A 17,856-nucleotide genomic window follows, 5' to 3' on the forward strand; every position below is an offset into this window, starting at 1 on the left:
CTATCCAGAGGAAAGAGGACCAAGGGTATAAGGAAAGATCGAGTATGCAAGTGTTAAATGTCCCGTGTGTGTGTGTGTGTGTGTGTGTGTGTGAGAGAGAGAGAGAGAGAGAGAGAGAGAGAGAGAGAAGAGCTGTAGAGAAGAGCTGTAGAGAAGAGCTGTAGAGAAGAGCTGTAGAGAAGAGCTGTAGAGAAGAGCTGTAGAGAAGAGCTGTAGAGAAGAGCTGTAGAGAAGAGCTGTAGAGAAGAGCTGTAGAGAAGAGCTGTAGAGAAGAGCTGTAGAGAAGAGCTGTAGAGAAGAGCTGTAGAGAAGAGCTGTAGAGAAGAGCTGTAGAGAAGAGCTGTAGAGAAGAGCTGTAGAGAAGAGCTGTAGAGAAGAGCTGTAGAGAAGAGCTGTAGAGAAGAGCTGTAGAGAAGAGCTGTAGAGAAGAGCTGTAGAGAAGAGCTGTAGAGAAGAGCTGTAGAGAAGAGCTGTAGAGAAGAGCTGTAGAGAAGAGCTGTAGAGAAGAGCTGTAGAGAAGCATTTGCACAAGGCTCAGTGAACAAGAAAGGCCTAAGTACAGAGGTGGGGTCCAAACTAGTATTGGTGCGAGGGCAGAATTAAATCTGTGGGGAATGCTCTGATCAAGTAGGAAGAATAGGCCATCACTCCTTATTTGTCTTCCTACTGCTCTGCACTCTTCTTAGGAATAACTGAAGAGTCTAGTCAGTGGCCACCGGGAGGAGAATGGCAGTTGTCAAGGTGCAGTGTAGAAGGAGAGAGAGATACGACAGTTTGCACACAAAGATGTCTTGTCGGCTTTTGAGTGTCACGTCTGTGTTTTCTCTATGACTTCTACCCATATCCTTACTTCCTTCTGACTTCCCCTACATGCACCATGATGTCAGAGCTAATCTGTGTCAGTAACACATCGTCATGGAGGGTGAATGGGAGGACCCATAAACTACCACTCCTCAGATACTGACATCAACAAATGCAAAAGACAGAAAACACCCGTGACCCCAACTACTGGCCTCTCTCCTTATTGTCCCCTCCCTCTCTAACACGGGCTGTCCCTGTAACTTGTGCTGGACGACTCTGCATGGGAAACTGCATGGGAACTCTGCTAGTTCTGAGCCTAAGTCTCAAGAGGCCTCACATGCTTCCTCTCCCCTCAACCCTCCCATGGCCGGCATTGGAACACTCCCTGCCCTGTGATGAGTTCAGTGCTCCTCATACGAGATCAGCCTGCCGCCAATCCTGAGCCACTAAAGCCACCAAGTGACTATGCACATGCCAATAATAATTTGACAACTACTTGGGACCACTAAGACCATCTAACTGATCCACAGGTTCAAGGACAATAATAAGGGCTCATATTAAGCCGCTGATTTGGGTGGCTTTGGTTTGGTTTGGTTTCCCAATCGCAGCCAAGTGGTACAGCATGCCAAGCTCTACTGAATCTCCTCTGGTTGTTTAAGAAACACCTTCTTTGTTGTTTGGGAGAAACACAAAACTAAGGTAGCTATGATCATGATGAACTAAGGAGGAGGTTAAGGGACAGCTCCCAAACCTGCATTCTGTTCCTATGTTCATTCCTCAACCCCCAGGAATGCAACCAGAGCCATTTAAAGTCTGAGGCTAGTGGGACCAGAATTCTGCTGAAGGCTGGCCAGCATCTGGAGGCTGGCACTCAGAAGCTAAGTGGACATAGAGCTCTCTTCCTTTGTTAGACCTTTGGCTCCTGGTGGACCATGACTATGCCTTCTCTCCAATTCTCTGAGAGCCTGGCAGACCCATGGTGCAAAGTGTGTATGCTGACTGCCTGTAAAAACACCATACCTCCTCTGTGGAGGGGCTGAGGGGCCAGGAGTGATGGAAGTATCGTCGTGAATCGCATCTCCTTCTGGTCCTTCCTGGTGAGGAGGCCCTTCCTGGGGTGCTTCCGAGTCACTCTGACCATCTGTAGACACAAAAGAAGAAAGAGAATCTTGTTACATCAAGGTAAAGGTAAGCAAGCCTCCACTTTGTGCCCACCACCGTGGGAGGCACTGTAGCCTCTGCCACTATTGAATTTGATAGTGTGTTGACAGAAAAGCCAGGCAAGCAGACATACAATTGCATGTGTGTGTGTGTGTGTGTGTGTGTGTGTGTGTGTGTGTGTGTGTGTGTGTTCATATGTAAGAACAGCTAGAAGGTTCAAACAAACAGATCCACAAATTAAGGAAATCTATCCAAGACCTTGACAAGACAATCTCCAAAGATCCCAGGTGAGTAGTCATTCTTGTACATGCTGGCCAGCTTCAAATGACAAAATGTCCTTCTGCAAAAGGGCGGGGCCTCATCCTTGGACCGTGCAGGTGGTGCCTCATATAGTAAAAGCAAAGCAAGGCAGGGCAGGGCCATGGTAGACACAGCTAAGCAGGTTATGCTGAATTAGCCGGCGGGTCTTAATTGCAACCACATGTATCCTCACAAGAGGGGACAGAAGGAGACCCTGGTGGCGAAGATTAGACTAACCGCTGTCACAAAACAAGTACCAGCACAGCCTCATCTACCCAAGTTATGATTTAGATCTTAACTGTTCCCCAAGGCCATGTGTTGATGGTCTGGTGGCCAAATTAGGCCACAACTGGGAGGTGGTAAATCTATCAGGATTAGGGCCTAGTGAAAGGGAGTCATATCACCAGGGTGTGTCTGCGCAGTGGACATTGGGACCCTGGTATGTCCCCTCCAACACCACCTTTTCCAGCCTTTGCTCTACCATAAATTCCCTGTCAAGATGTTCAGTTCAGCTACTGACCTCCCCCCCAAAACAGGACCAAGCAACCAGGAACTGAAACCATGCACTAAAATACATCTTTCCTCCCTATTGTTAGGTCTAAAACCCAGGACAAAGGGTTAACTGGGGAGCCCGTTTAACATCAAAGCAGACCTGGCTGCCATGTTCTCCCAGCATCCCTCAGTCCCTAGATGTTACAGGGTATGGCTGGCACACTGGGCCTCCTACCCTGAACTCAGGGGCTGGGCTGCCCTTCCCCCCAAGAAGTTCTGCCCTATATAATCCTGCCATTTCGGCTATGCTGGCCCTTCATTACTCTTTACCCTCCTGGCTTCCTAGCCTCTTGGCTCTCCCCTCCCCCACTCTCCTCACATGGCCTGGCTCAGGGTCATGTTCACTCTGGACTCGCCCAGATGTTTCTGCCTCTGGCTATGCTCTCCCTCATATCTACAAAAACAAAACAAGCAAACAAACAAACCTCCCCTCCATCATACCTAGGAGCAGCCATGTCCTCCTTTTTATTTATTTATTTTTTTGTTTATTCACTTATCAGATGGTCACCTGTGTTTTGTCATAGTGATGACTGAATGCAACAGAGGTTGGAGGGAGATGGAAAGATTGAGATTTTTGACCCAGGGATGCTGAGTTCAGACACCCAGGCTTCATAACTGTGAAAGAATAATGTGTGTTGTTTTCAGTTACCGAATTACCTACACTGGAAAGGACAGCTTCCTAGGAAGCCCGAGGAAACCAAGTTATAAGCACTTAGCAAACGCAAGTGTGGATTGCAGTCATAGTCTTCCATGCTAATGAAGATTCTGGCATAATTCATGGGAATACTGCCTGGATGCCAAGACTTCAGTCCCCAGATGATGATCAGAGTCGATATACATATGCATGTTACTTACTTCCTCTCGGTTCTGTGGTTTTCTTATCTGTATTTGAGGGAGGCTGATGCCTGCTATACCAGAGTCATCAGGAAGACAAACAACACAGCGTCCCAGCCCTGTGCCTGTCACAGCCTAAGGATGGTGGCTTAAATGAGTCATGAAAAATATCTCATTTTTTTCCTTCTGTAAAATGAAAACTGAGACAGGAAAGGATCTCCAAAATGTTTTAAAGCAGTCTCTTTATTACAGATACAATTGTATTTTGAAACTCTCTCCTTCTCTCAACCTCTCTCTCTCTCTCTCTCTCTCTCTCTCTCTCTCTCTCTGTGTGTGTGTGTGTACAGTTTAAATAATCTTGTCATCCAGGCACCGCCCCCGATGAATCAAAGCAGTACAGATTATGAAGGAGAAGGTCTCAAAATGACGCAGTATATACACCAAAAGCTCCCTTGTTCCGAGTGGGGTGGAGATGAAGCTCTCCACGGGCGTCACCTCTACCCTGTGCAGACAGCCCAGGCTCATGAGACTCATCCTTAACCACATCAACTCAATTATTTCTAACGTGTTTTTCCATCTTCAGCATGGGCAGACAGCTCTGGCAGCCCACTGCCCGGGAGCTGGAGACCCTAGACCTCATTATATTCTCAGCAGCTATGGAAAGGAAAGCTAGAGGAACCACATTTACTGCAGTCTCTGTCGGAAAACTCAGGCCAAAGTCAGACAACAGGGCTCGCAGAATTAGCACAAGGGCCTGGCGGAACACCTTGCAGCTCACGACAAGAGAGAACAAACACTCTCCGAAGGCTACAGAGTCTTGTGGGAGCAGAGCTGCAGGCATGGGCGCAAACGTGCAGTGAGCACCCTGAGGTACTTCAGAAAAGCTAGACGGTGTGCAAGGGTAGGACTGGAGAGGCTCTAACAGCTGCCGGCCCCTTCCTCCAGAGCTTATGCTCTGGAAGGTGAGGGAGACCCCAAGGTAGAGAAGTCACCAGCTGCAGCTTTTGGAGAGCGTCACTCTACACTGACTGATGTACTGTGCTCTCACACGCACACACGTGTGGGATGATCTTCACAAAACGAAAATGAAGGATAGCTTCTCTCAAAGCCTCCCCGTGGCTTCCCGTCCTACTGAGAAAACAATCCGAAGGCCACACAGGGCTCAGTGTGGATGCCCTCTTCCATCTGGCTTCTACCTGCTCCCCCTGACGACCTGGCCCTATCGCCCTTCACTGCTCTGTGCCCACCCAGGCCTTCCTCTGTGCCCTCTGACCTAATTCTGATTCAACCTGCTTCTTATCCTTGAGATTTTCCCTCACAACCCCCCCCCACACACACACCCCAAACCCTAGCTTCCCAAGCAAAACCAAAGATTCTGTTCTGACACCCATGTTTGTCCCTTCCCTACAGGGCCAGCCCCTCCCAGCAGGATAGATGCCATTTACTTTCTAGGAGGGGCTGATGGACGGACGCCTGCCCTGTTTGCTTTGTGGGCTGAAGACTCTTAACAAGAACTAGTCACAGGGCTAGCTCCCCAGCATGCTTGTCATTGACTGCTCTAGTCTCCTCCATGCTGGTTAGTAGGGGAGGACTCCAGGCCAGAGGCCACCCACCAGCCAGGAAAGCCCAGGCTCCATGCCAGCTTTTCCACTTACAAGCTGTGGGACTCATTCCGGGCAAGCCCATTAGTACCTCTGTTCTGAAACACAGGCAACAGACTCTGCCTCGCAGGGTCACGAATGACACATGTCTAGTAACAAGTAACAGAAACTTATGAAATATGTCATATGTGTAAATTTCATAATGTCCTGGAGGGAAGGGGCCATTCCTTAGTCAACCTGGTGTCCCCAATATTTAATTTCAAGGAGCAAGAAAAAAATCGAGAACCTCTTAGATCTCCCATCCATATTATCAATTTGATTGATTAAACAAGTATTCCTCGGTGGAATGAGCTGTGTGTGTGTGTGTAGAAGCCAGAGGTCAACTTTGGGTGTCTTCCTCAGTCATTCGTCATCTTGATTTTTGAGACAAGGTCTCTTACTGGCCTGGCCTGAACCCTATTGATTGAGAAAGGCTGGCTCACCAGCCAAGGCCTGGGATATGTCTGTCTACCACCCCAGTACTAGAACGGCACACCACCCTACTGGCTTTTACAAGTGGGTTCTTGGGATCAAACTCAGGTCCTCCTGCTTGTATAGCAAGTTTAATGACAGAGTCATCATCGTAGCCTTCCCATTCAGCTCTAAGCCTTGTAGCTGCTGAAAATGTACAGCGCCCCCTTCCCATCCCAGGGTATGTCTTAGTCATGACCACCAACATCTCAGTACCAATGCTTCCTCTCTAAGCCTGAGTTTTACTCAGAACAAATAGCTTTAGGAAGGGCCTTACGGCTACAGGGCACTGTGATAGGGGACGGTGACGCAATTCAAGATGGCTGAAGATGGGTTACACACATTGCACCATTCGGGTCTAGGAGTGGTCCAGAATGCCAGCCTTCAACTCAGTGTTATCAAAGCCACTAGGCAGACATCACTGGGCCAGCACCCCAGACCTGGCCACTTGGAAACCACAGATGCAATTTGATTTCATCAGGGCTGAGTGTCTACCCAACATGAGCCTTCATCCTCATTTGGCAGAAGTAATGACCTGTTCAAAGCACAGAAAGTCAGGCCTGGATGGAGCTCCCAAAGCATCAGCTTCCCGGAAGGCTCCCGGACGCTCAGGGCAAACTGAATGACAGGTATCCTACTCAGACAGAGCCTTCTTCAGAAAAACCTTGTCCTGTTTGATTTAGGCACTAATGCTGCCATCTCAAAATCCCTCTTAATTTCTTAACGAGGACTCTACATTTTCACCCACACACCCTGGCCTTCACAATTCTTCAGCTAGCTTTGCCACGCTTCGTTTGTATTCTCCCTGTATCTCTGTAGTCTTGCTTCAAAAGCTGGAGTAACAATTCCTGCAGGTGGGAGGGATTAAATGAGATGATGTATACAAGGCCCCTCCCATCTGACTTGGGGAATCCTGACTTTAAATGCCCTTGATCCCCTGTGTGAGGTCAGTCCGGTTACCCATGCCTTTTGGTAACGGAGACTTGGCGCTACGGAGTCACTGATCCAGAGAAAACAAAGGCAAAACTGAGCTTGAACCTGTTTCCACTTCCTCAGATGGAGCGCCCCATGGCCCAGCAGGTCAACGATGTTGGGCCTTGGGGTGACTTCCCTGAGGCCCACACCTGTGTCCAGAAGAACCTGAGAGTCAGCAAGTGGATTACTGCTCCCTGCGCCATAGACAGCCACATTCTCGGATAAGGAGAGTCCCCCTCCGTGAGGACCTTGGCCTGGGAAGTGGGCAGTGCCACACGCCACACCTCACCTTGTGCACCCTTGTTGGTGAGGATCAATCCCTTCTCTGCTTTGTTTTTCTTCTTCTTTTTCAGCTTCAGCCCAAACATTCCTTTTCTGCAAAGAAGAAAAACTCATCAATGCAGTCATGGAAATGAATCATCGCCCCTGCTGGGAGAAGGCAAGCACACAGAGACAGTGGGTCCTACGGGCAGGCTAGTCCCCCTCATCTACTCAGGGTGGGGGTCAAAAGGCAGGTGTTCTAACTGTGTTCGCCTCATGCCTCTCATGTCTTCTGGCTTGCCCAGGCCAGGTGCTATAATAGACTCTCAAGGAATGACATCATTTGCTAATGACAGTAATTGTCTGCTGCCCAATTTGCAGATGAAGAACCAGAGAGGGTGGCAGCAGTTTCTCAGGCCACACAGCTCCTGGAGATCTGCTTAGCCTCACAATCCACTGTGACCACCATGAAACCTGAATGTCCCAATCCTCTTGCCATCATCACCTCACCCCAGCCAGGCTCCCACCCTGCTTCTAAGATCAGGAGCTCTGGTAACCGCTGAGGCCCTGCCAAAAGCACACTGCTCATCTGTACATGGTGTGCGTCCAAAACCGTGAGCAATGTGGAGAACTTTGCTTCTCACTTCACACACGTTGCTCAGGGCTGCAGGGTGTCCCACGAACAGGGTATCAGTCCCACTACTCTCTCCTCCAAGTTCACACTTCCTAGACCCTGGGCCTGTGCTTCTGAATGTGGGACTGATAAGGCAGTGAGTTCCGTGGTCAAGGTCAGCCTGCCTGTCTCTCATCTCAGCCTAGAACAGCCCCTGAGCTCTCCCAACAAGATCCACAGATGGGTAACAATGTAACAAATGCAAAGAAATTAGCATGGTACGTAAAATATGTTGCTCATTAAGCCTTTGTTATCATTAGCTTTTGTTGTTGTTGTAAGGGGTAGTATTAAGACCAACAAAGAGAAGAAACAACTGTCCATTTTATTGATTTGCTTATTTGTTTCTCAGGCTTTTGTCTTTCTTTGACTTGGGTGAGGAATTCAGGCGCATGCTCACTAATGCTGAACAATGGAATGGACTCTATCAGGAGGGAAAGTGTTCCCTTCCCTAAAGGTCCAGAAAACAAGGATGCTGTAAGGATACTGTATCCAGGACAAGCACCACAATGGAACTCTGTCCTAAGGGATTTGGGAGTGGTTGGGTCTGAGATGCAAAGAATTGGGTTCGGTAACACCCAGACATGGACTGGACTCCTCCTTCCCTCCTTAGGGAAGTCACATGGCCTCTCCAAATACCAGTTTCCTCGTTTGCATAATGGAGATATACCAGATTACTTGCTTCATGGCCCAAATGGGAATGAATAAAATGTAGCAAAGTAAACAGAGGGCTTAAGCAGTGCCTGGTATACAGGAAGTGGCATATGAGTCCCTCCCTCTGGGAGGGATTGTCATGATCCTAAGTCCTCTTAGATTGCTCAAGAGAGCAAATACATGGGAGCCTCCCCTTTCTGGATTTTAAGAGAGCGTTCCCAGTAATAGTTGTTATTGGCCTCTTTTCAAAGGGTAGCTACCAAGCAAGGGACCCACGTCTGGCACCTTCCAAACTCTGAAGCCATACATATGTTCCCCAAGAGTTCATTGTCATGATTGGCTCATGAAGACAGAACATCATATCCCCAGGAACTTGGCCAGTATCTGCTGGCTGCTTGTCAGGGCTGAGTTATTTCCATCTGCAAAAGGGAAGTTGCTACTAGTCATTGATAGCGGTACTGGAAAGAGACCCAGCACACGCAACATGAATGGCCCGGCATGCAGCCTCTCCCAGAGGTGACCAAGACTAAGCCATTGGGGCACAGCTGCGGATGCTACCAAAGCAGAGGAAGAGAATGATACCCACCCTCTGACACAGACACCTCTTCCCTTTAGAAACAGAGTGCTTGACCCTGCTGTGCACTGGAGTCTCCTAAGGGCTTGTGCTTTTTGTTTTCTTAAATACTGATGTCTTGGTCTACCTGTGGAGAGTTTTACTTAACCCAGGGCAGGGCTGGACTTCAAAGGCTCTTGTCTACCACTCAAATCCCGGCAGAATAAAGAACTCTTTCAGGAGTGCCCCGGACACTTCTATCAGTCTGCCTCTTGCTGCTGTCGAGGTTACTCCTGGCATGAGAGAGTTTCTCAGTGCAAACTGAATTCTCCTCCACCCCCAGCCCCTCCGTGCCATCCCTGGGCTGCTGGCCCTGGGTTCTATGAGAAGGTGGGTTGAGGAAGCCATGGGGAGCAAGCCAGGAAGACACTCCCCTGCACGGCCTCTGCATCAGCTCCTGCTTCCGGGATTCTGCCCTGTTGAGTTCCTGTCCTCACTTCCTTCAGTGATGAACAGCAGTATGGAAGTGTGAGCAAAATAAACACTTTCCTCCCCAACTTGTTTTTTGGTCATAGTGTTTTTGTCACGGCAATAGGAACCCTAAGACATCCCCCAAATGACACAAAGACATTTCTTACTCATTTAAAAATTACATTAAAACAGGAGGTATAATTGTAAAGTGTAAGCCTTCTTACAAATTACTACAGTATCAATGAAAAGGAAATAGAAATCTTAGTTTTTACACCTATTATGAGCCACGTGACAAAAATACCATTTTACATGTGATCTCCTAGGATCCCCACAATATACCACGGAATAAGGGCTACTGTTGTCATTTCTCATAAAGTAGAATTGGGGCTTCTAGCCACATGGGAACCGAACACCAATCAGGAAGACCTGACATGGCACATCTCTATCCCAGCTTCCCTAACACCTACCCTCTCCTGCTTGGGGATTATTCAACATGGAACTCCAAGGAGATGAGGCTTCCCAGCACAGGATCTACGATCTCTCCTCCCAGGACACCCCAGGAAAAATTAAGAGACACACAGACACACCCATACCAACCTGGTCTCCTCAGGGTGAAATCTACCGTGACTCCGATATCTGTGTCCAAACAAGAAGAATGTTAAACACCGCCTGGATTAGACTGGTTTCTGCCCAGTGCTGTGGCATTGGTACAGAGCACCTGGAATGCCAGACACAGTGCCAGACACAGCGAGTGTGGCACGGCGGAGGCAGGGCTGGACTGGTGGTAGCGCTTTTCTAGCCACTTTCTAATTACTTCACTGATGGTGGCCATAGAGCTCCAAACACCGGCTCTTCTTCTGGGTTGGGGGTGGTCCTAAGTTACCTCTGCTTCCCAAACTGGGCCATGATCCAGACAACCTTAAGAACCGACTGATGAACTATTTATAGAGAGCTGTACCCATCTCTATAGGTAGCTAATTTCCTGTCTCTTCTGAGGCTCCAGAACTAGGAAACGGCTCAAAGCTAGAGTCGTGTGATTTCTTAATTGAGTCATCAGATTCCCTTCCAGCCTTAGTGCAAACTAGAAACAGCTTGGGCCAAGTGGCCCAGCACTGAGCCAGCTGTGTCAGTGCAGGTCTATACCACCTCCTCTCTAAGAGGCCTTGGAATACAAGCTATTCAGCTATCCCACCTTCCAAACCCTCAGCCACAGCATCCAGAAAAGGAAAAGAGCAAAAGCAAATGCAAGCTAAATACTGGGTTTATCTCCAACACCTTTTGAGTGTTAAACTAAATGTAACAATACTTCTAGTAGAATTTTGTTATCAAGAGAACAAATGTGTATGCAATGTTCTGCCTTAAAACTGAGGGTCAGCATGATGATACAAAGCTGTGATCACACACTGAGGAGGTGTGATGCCAAATTCTGGTCCAGCCTGACCTATATAACAAGACCCTGCTCCAAAACCAAAACAGACCACAACAATGAAAATCACAATGTTTGCATCATTCTAAGATTATCCAAACTCTTAGATAAAGTTCTAGTTGCTGGAAATGAGCATCTCAAACACATGAACCCTGTATGGATTCTGTATGTTTTCTTTCATCCCGAGTCATGGCCTTCATAATACATGGATGTGCTTTCAACAGAGCCCTAACATCCCTTGTTTTATCCATTCCAGCCCTGACACCCGTCATAATGAGAGCCAACTGTTACAACTTGACCAGTGGGCATTAAGAACCTGGGTATTTCAACTACAGGAAGTCAGCTGAGTCTAGTACACACACCTCCAAGGACTCTCATTAATTTGTCCTCTTCCTGTGAGTTCTCAGAACCCAAGACAGTCTGTGAACAATCTGGAGCTGTAGTTCAGAGAGCTAGGCCAGGTGAAGCCAGACTCCCATAATTCATCAAAAGTATATGCCAAATGTTCAATTGCAAAGCGGCAGGAAGGTGTAATTGGAAGGGTGCCCCAGGAAAAGGAGGACTCCTTTCTTGCATGATCCTCACTCATGACAGCAATGATTCCCATAGATGCCATCTTCCTAGGGCTGAGATCTCCTTTCCATGCCTGGGTGTGTGCCTCCTTCCTCCCCAACGCTTCCTTTACCCAGCACCCTCCTTTCCCATAAGCATCAGCATATCACAATGTCACATGAGCCTGAGCTGGCCAGAACACAAGGAAACTAGAGAAACAGATTGTAACAGAGTTAGGACTTTTTTCTTTCCATCTCAACACCTTCCCCTGCTTGGGCCTCTGATAAATGGGGCATCTTTCCCATACCGCTGACTTTACAAGCCAGCTTATCAGAGCTGTAGTCTCTACTCCACTAAATGCCAAGGAACCAATCATCTTTCAGCCAAACTACACTATAAGTAGCTTCCCAACACTGGAAACACGTAGCTTTCTCCCTTTGTCTCAGTACAGATACCTCCAAACTTCTCTCTTTAGCTCTGTGTGCTTCTTTGCATCCTAAGCCTTCTGCCTCCAGTATACTCCTCGGTTATCTTTCTGTAGAATGAAGAGTGTGGTGGTTGCCTTACATTCCTTTCTTGGGGTCATTCCTTTGGAAGTGGGGTTGTCTGCCCACCCATGAAACATCCAAACTCTGCCTGATCCTAATGTTAAGTGGACGTAAGCCTCTGGAGCAACTGGACCTCTTCTCCTATAGCTACATAGGTCTGGTCCAGCCTAACTGGTCCAGAAGAAAGCATTGGAAAGCCAATCTGGACTCCTGTCCAAACTGTACATAAAGCAGATCTTTCTCCATCTAACCAGCACCATCTATTTGATGCCTGAGTCTAGTTCTTAATGGGCTTTGGCCCGTGATGGGGGAAGCAGGGTATGGTTACAACCCTAGAATGCTGCCAAGAACACCGGTGTGCCAACTTAGAGCAGATCTATAACAAGTGACAGTCATAACGCTTTGTCCTGCACAAAGAGGATCTTGTGGCTTAAATGTGCGATATTCTCCACAGGGTCTTATGTTCAAAGATTTAATTCCCAGCAGGTGGCACTGCCTTGGAAGGCTGTGGACCATTTACGAAATGAAGACCAGCTGGTGACAGTAGGGCCCTGGTTGGGTACAGGTTGGTTTTTGTCACTTGACACCAGCTAGAGCCACCTGAGAAGAGGGAACCGAGAACTTTCTCCATCAATTGGCCCATGAGCATATCTATGGGACATTTTCTTGATTGGCAATTGATATAGGAGAGAAGCTAATATGGATGGTACCATCCCTGGACAGATGGTACCTGGGCAAGCCATAGGAAGCAAGCCAGAACACAGCTTTCCTCTGTGGTCCTGCCTGGCTTCCCTCAGGGATGGACTGTGATTGACATGTATGAGCCAGGTGAACCTTTCCTGCCCAAGTTGCTTTTGGTTATGGTGTTTATTATAATATCAGAAGCCAAACTAGGGTGACTACAGGATTTATAACTCTACTCTGTTTCCTGTTCCCTCTCTACCTCCAGTCTGCCCTGTGATATGACCAGCAGTCTCACATACCACAGGGGAGCGCTAATGATGCCAACAAGAACTGTGCACTCTGAACTATGATTCAAAATAAACATTTGACAGTTGCTTCTGTCACACTGGAAAGAAGAGTGAGTAATAGAAACAGGACCTACGGTGTCCTTACAAGCAATGCTGTTTGTTCTTGTGGGCATCAGATGCAGGAAAATGTATGCCTTTAAGTAGCTACCTATGTTGGGAGATACTCAGAGCCTTATATGCCAGTGTAGACTGTGACCCTCCAAGTGGATGGTGTACTCAGCCTTTCCAATAAACATGAATATGTTTACTATTGACCTTAGGACCAATAGTAAGAGAAAAAGAATGCTGCCAGCATTAGAGTTCTCTCCACTCCCACATTCCCTCATTTACCTCCACATCTCCTGGCCTAGCTCAGGACTTAGACTCCTACCCCACCTCTATCATTTCATGTGTCGTGTTCTTCATGTTTGCAGAGGGGACCAAGTCACACGTCCCTCTGGCCTCTATCAACACTCTGTTCTTTGATTGCTTACAGCATTCGTCATGCTGACATAATAGTCTTTGGAAAGTCATCACCCATCTCCATTTTATGCCGAGCATTTGAAGGCAGTGGCCATCCATGCCTGGTTTCTGTCTGAATCCCAGGTATCAATCACAGTTCTTGGCACTTACGAAGAGACCCAGAATGTTGGATTAGGGACAGATGGAGGTGGATAGCACATGTAGATATAAAAGCTTTACCAAAAAATTCAGAACTTCTTTGTCCCTGGTTTAAAATGTGTTATATGAGTCACAAAAGGTTTAAAGGCAGCCCTGAGACAGAGTGGAAGAAAACAATCTAATATGTCAGTGGCTGTCTGAGCCTTGCCCCGGTGCTTACCCTGGAGCCGTGAAGAGAAAGTAAATTATCCACTCTGAGACCCGGGAAGCCATTAGTACTCTGTTAAATGGGACATCACTTCTGGCTGTTGTCAAGCCTCCATCCATTTCTCACAATCACCCTCCTCACTAATGCATCCTCCTTTTTTATTCTCTTTAAATGTCTTCTATTGGCAGGTAATTTTTCTCCTGTCTGGTCATTCAGGGAGAGTGTATGAAGTTGTTTGTTTGTTTGTTTGCTACATATGGGTTTACAAAGATAAATGTTGCAGAGTTCCTTAGCTGGGGCATCTGTAGTGTGGGTGGAGTCTTAGGAGCCATATGACTGAAAGCTCAATGCTAGAAGTACTCTCTGAAACATAGACTAAGTGCTTCAGACAATGAAGAATGACTTACATGGTCCTGGAAGGGTCAAGAGAGGCATTAGAAGGAAATGCCACTCTAACTGCATCCTAGAGGAGGAATAAGGTAAGCAAAGAAATGACTGGGAATGGTGGATGCTCACCAGATTCCTACCATGCCACATGTCAGATTCCCTTGAATGACACTGTTCATATAATGACCACAACTTCGGAAGTAACCAATAGCACTCTCAAAACATGCAAAACGTGGATTTTAACTTAAAGAGTCTAAGCCGCTTGACCAAAGTGAAGACAGGATTCAGATCCCAAGGGCAGACAAAAGGAACAGCATAAACATTTGATTCCTCCACTGACATCTGTAGAGCCAGGAGTGGGCAGAGAGGCCCTTTCTTCTTAACTAGCTATGAGTCAAGCTGTTTTCTTTGGCTTCTCCTCAGGAAGATCTGGATCTCTCAGAAAAGCATCTTGTACCAGCCCCAACACTACCAGGTCCATAAGCAGGAGTCAAATGAAAGCCTTCCCGCAAGCCCCCATTTCTCCAGAATAAGGCCTTCCTTAGGGGGCTTTCCCAGAATGAAAACCTCCCCTCCAACCTCCTACTGAAGTCAGCGTCAGATCTGAGGAACCACTCCGCCAGCTGTGTTCCACATGTTTCTTTCCATATAATCTCAGATAAGATACCACACAAAGAGCCTAGGATTTCACAGCCAGTCCCTGCTAACCCACGGCATCTCAGAGCTGTAACACTCTTAAAGACTCCTTTAGGCATGCCCATTAGCTACAATCGAGCACAGTTCTTCCATATCTCTGGGGATGAAGGGTTCACCGTCTTCCAAACTATCTGGTAATATGGGTCACTGTTTTCCTCGACGTGTATGGAATGAGTACCAGTTGTCGAGTTGACAGGATTTAACATTATCCATGAGACAAGTCTCTGGGCACATCTGTGAAAGCGATCCTAGACTAGGTTAACTGAAGAGAGAAGGTTCACTAAAACTGTAGGCAGCTCCATTCCAGACCCAGAGAAAGCAAGCTGAGTGACGCCAATCACGTCTCTCTGCTTTCTGACTGTGGGTACCATGTGACCAGCTGCTCCAAACTTCTGCCTCCATCCATCCCCTTTGTGACTGACTGTGGCCCTGAACTCTGAGACAGAGTAAACCCATCTTTCCTTAAGTTGGACTTGCCAGAGATTTTGTCAAAACAACAAGTAAGTAGTATGGTAGAGAAAGGAGCAGATACGGCTGTACTTGGATGCCTGTCAACCTCTGCCACTTCAGAGCCACCTGAAGCTCTAGGAGAAGACAGCACCAGGTTCCTTCTGCAACGGTTGGTGGCGGGGAGCCAAGGGAGGCACAGCAGCCAGTAGGCCCAAAAGGGGCTCAGTGGCTCTCAGGGTTAGCACCATTCTAAGTGATACCAGTCCGCCCTGTTCTGAAAGGTCTCAAACGCCAATACCAGGTTCAGACAGAGGATGCACACCAGCCTTTCAGTCGATCTGTTCTGCCTTCCCTATATCCCAGACAATGCCATTCCCTGGACCAAGCCTGAACCGGCATTTAAAAAAATTCCTCTCTGTGATGCTGGGCTTCTGCTTTGTAAAAGTAAAGGTCATCTAGGAAAAATTCCCTTCACATGCCTGAGTGTGGAGTGGAGGGATTCCATGCCACCCTGTTCAGAAGGACCACTACAATTTTCTTTAGAACAGGCTGGGCATACTGGTACACAGCCATGGATCCTAACATGAAAGGTGATGAATTCAAGGTCAACCAGGACCATCTAGTGAAACATTTTCTCAGAACAAACACACAACAATAGGAAAAATAACCTCCCTCAATACTAACAAGGATACGAGAAAAAAAGAACTCTTGGGTACTGTTGGTGCAGCCCCTATTAAAAGAGAAACAAAACAAAACCACTACCATATGATCCTGAAGTATGTAAGCATGGCACAGAGGCACACATTCATGTTTATTGTAATACTCTCCGCAATAAGCAAGCCCTGGAATCAGCGTAAGTGCCCAGGCACTGATGAGTGGAGAAAGGAAATGTGATATATTCACAGGATAGAGTATTACTTGGGCATAAAGATCAAAATCATCGCCTGCACCCCTCACTGCCAGCTGGATGCTCCCCCTTCTGTCCTGTGCTGAGACTGAGCCAGTCTGCAATTCTCCATGATACAGGCACCTCAGTGCATATGAATGAGCTCTTCGTTCTATTCTGACCCTCAAAGTGTCTGGAGACTGCCGTCCTAGACTCTGCTAAACTGAGGGCATCACTCAGTCTTAGTAGCATTAAGCAAGGTGTTTGATCTCTCTTTCACATGAGGAAATTGATGTGTAAAATCTGGCTAGGGGTCAAAAGATCAGGTGTAATGGCACAGGCCTACAATCCCAGAATTTGAGGCTGAAGCAAGAGGATTGGAAGTTTAAGGCCAGCTTACATGAAAGCCTGATTCACACACACACACACACACACACACACACACACACACAGAGAGAGAGAGAGAGAGAGAGAGAGAGAGAGAGAGAGGCAAATATTTAAATGAAAATATAAAACCAGGCTCTGCCCAACACCCCACCATACCAACAGCGGAAAACTCCCCACCCCATCTATCCTGTCTAATGCCCACGGCCACCCATTCCCTAATGTCAATCAGAGCCACCAATTTTTCAAGCAGTCGCCAAGAGATGCCATGCAGTCCTCACCGAGTTCAGAGCACTTCAGCTCATAGAGTTGAGGAACCTCTGCCCACACAACAACCCTAACACTGCCTCTGCTTCCTTCGCAGCCTCACCCAGCCGGGTCCAGGCCTCCAAGAGCAAGCATAGGAACAGCATCTCCAAGTACCCATACCCGCCGCAGCCCGCCCTGAAGTGAGCAGAGCTCTGTGAAGAGATACAATAACACTGGCTCTCACCTTGACTTCCAGGCCCTTGAGCAGGCAAAGAAGCCCACACTCCCTGAACCAGTGTGCCCCACGAAGGACAATACCCAGTGCTTGCTTGTCCTGGAAGGAAGAATGCTCCCCTTGGGAATGGGAGGCTCAGCAGCTGCCCTTTGTGGTACCAGCTGCCCCTCCCACTGGGCAGGTCCTGCCCCCGGAAGTGCCCTTCCGTGTGTACTTGCCTGGCAGTGCCCTATCTCTGTTTCAAACTGCTGTGCTCAGGTTGGTTGCCAAGCCAGAGGGCTCTGATCAGCAAATACAGAAATGCAGGACAGGTCCAGGGAGGAGAGACTGCCTGCGTGTTTTATCCGGAATCAGGAAACCACGGGTAGGTTAGGACTTGGGAGAGAGCTGGGGATTTAGCTAGCATGTGTGAGCCCCTACATCCTACCTCCAACACCAAACAGCAAACTCAAGAAAGCCTAGCTCCAGACAGTGACAGAGCCTTGAGTCCTGCCTTCATCCGGCCATCATGCTGAGACCTTTAACCATGCTTGTTGTCAGTTGCAACTCTTCATTGTTAATAATAATAATAGTAGTAGTAAATACATTATAATAGTAAATAATATTAATTGTTAATAATAAAGTTATTGTTATTATACATTATTACATATAAATTTATTATTATTTATTGTCCTTCACTGAGCACTCTTCTTGTGGCCAGATAGCTGCCATTGAAATCATCCTACCCACAGCAGCAGCCCTCAAAGTTAATGCTGCCATTCTGCCCAATGTACAGATCGCAGAACTGAGCCACGGAGAGGCTGCTAGGTGCTGGGTTTTGATTGGGGATTCCCTGATCCAGGAGCCTGAGCTCTCAGGCCC

At 47.7% G+C, this 17,856-nt stretch overlaps 1 protein-coding gene across 1 annotated transcript in view; it reads right to left on the bottom strand.

The window, feature by feature from the left end:
- Fer1l6 (fer-1 like family member 6) overlaps positions 1–7,103 on the bottom strand; it is a 106,991-nt gene extending 99,888 nt beyond the window's left edge. Inside the window, exons 1-2 of the mRNA XM_051202647.1 lie at positions 7,024–7,103; positions 1,822–1,942 (exon numbers count right to left, since the gene is read on the bottom strand). Of these exons, the coding sequence (XP_051058604.1) occupies positions 1,822–1,942; positions 7,024–7,102 (200 nt within the window). The 5' untranslated portion in view covers position 7,103. The remainder of the gene's footprint in view (positions 1–1,821; positions 1,943–7,023) is intronic.
- Positions 7,104–17,856: the final 10,753 nt, after the last annotated feature.

Source organism: Phodopus roborovskii, unplaced genomic scaffold (assembly GCF_943737965.1).
Source record: "Phodopus roborovskii unplaced genomic scaffold, PHOROB, whole genome shotgun sequence".
Lineage (NCBI taxonomy): Eukaryota > Metazoa > Chordata > Mammalia > Rodentia > Cricetidae > Phodopus > Phodopus roborovskii.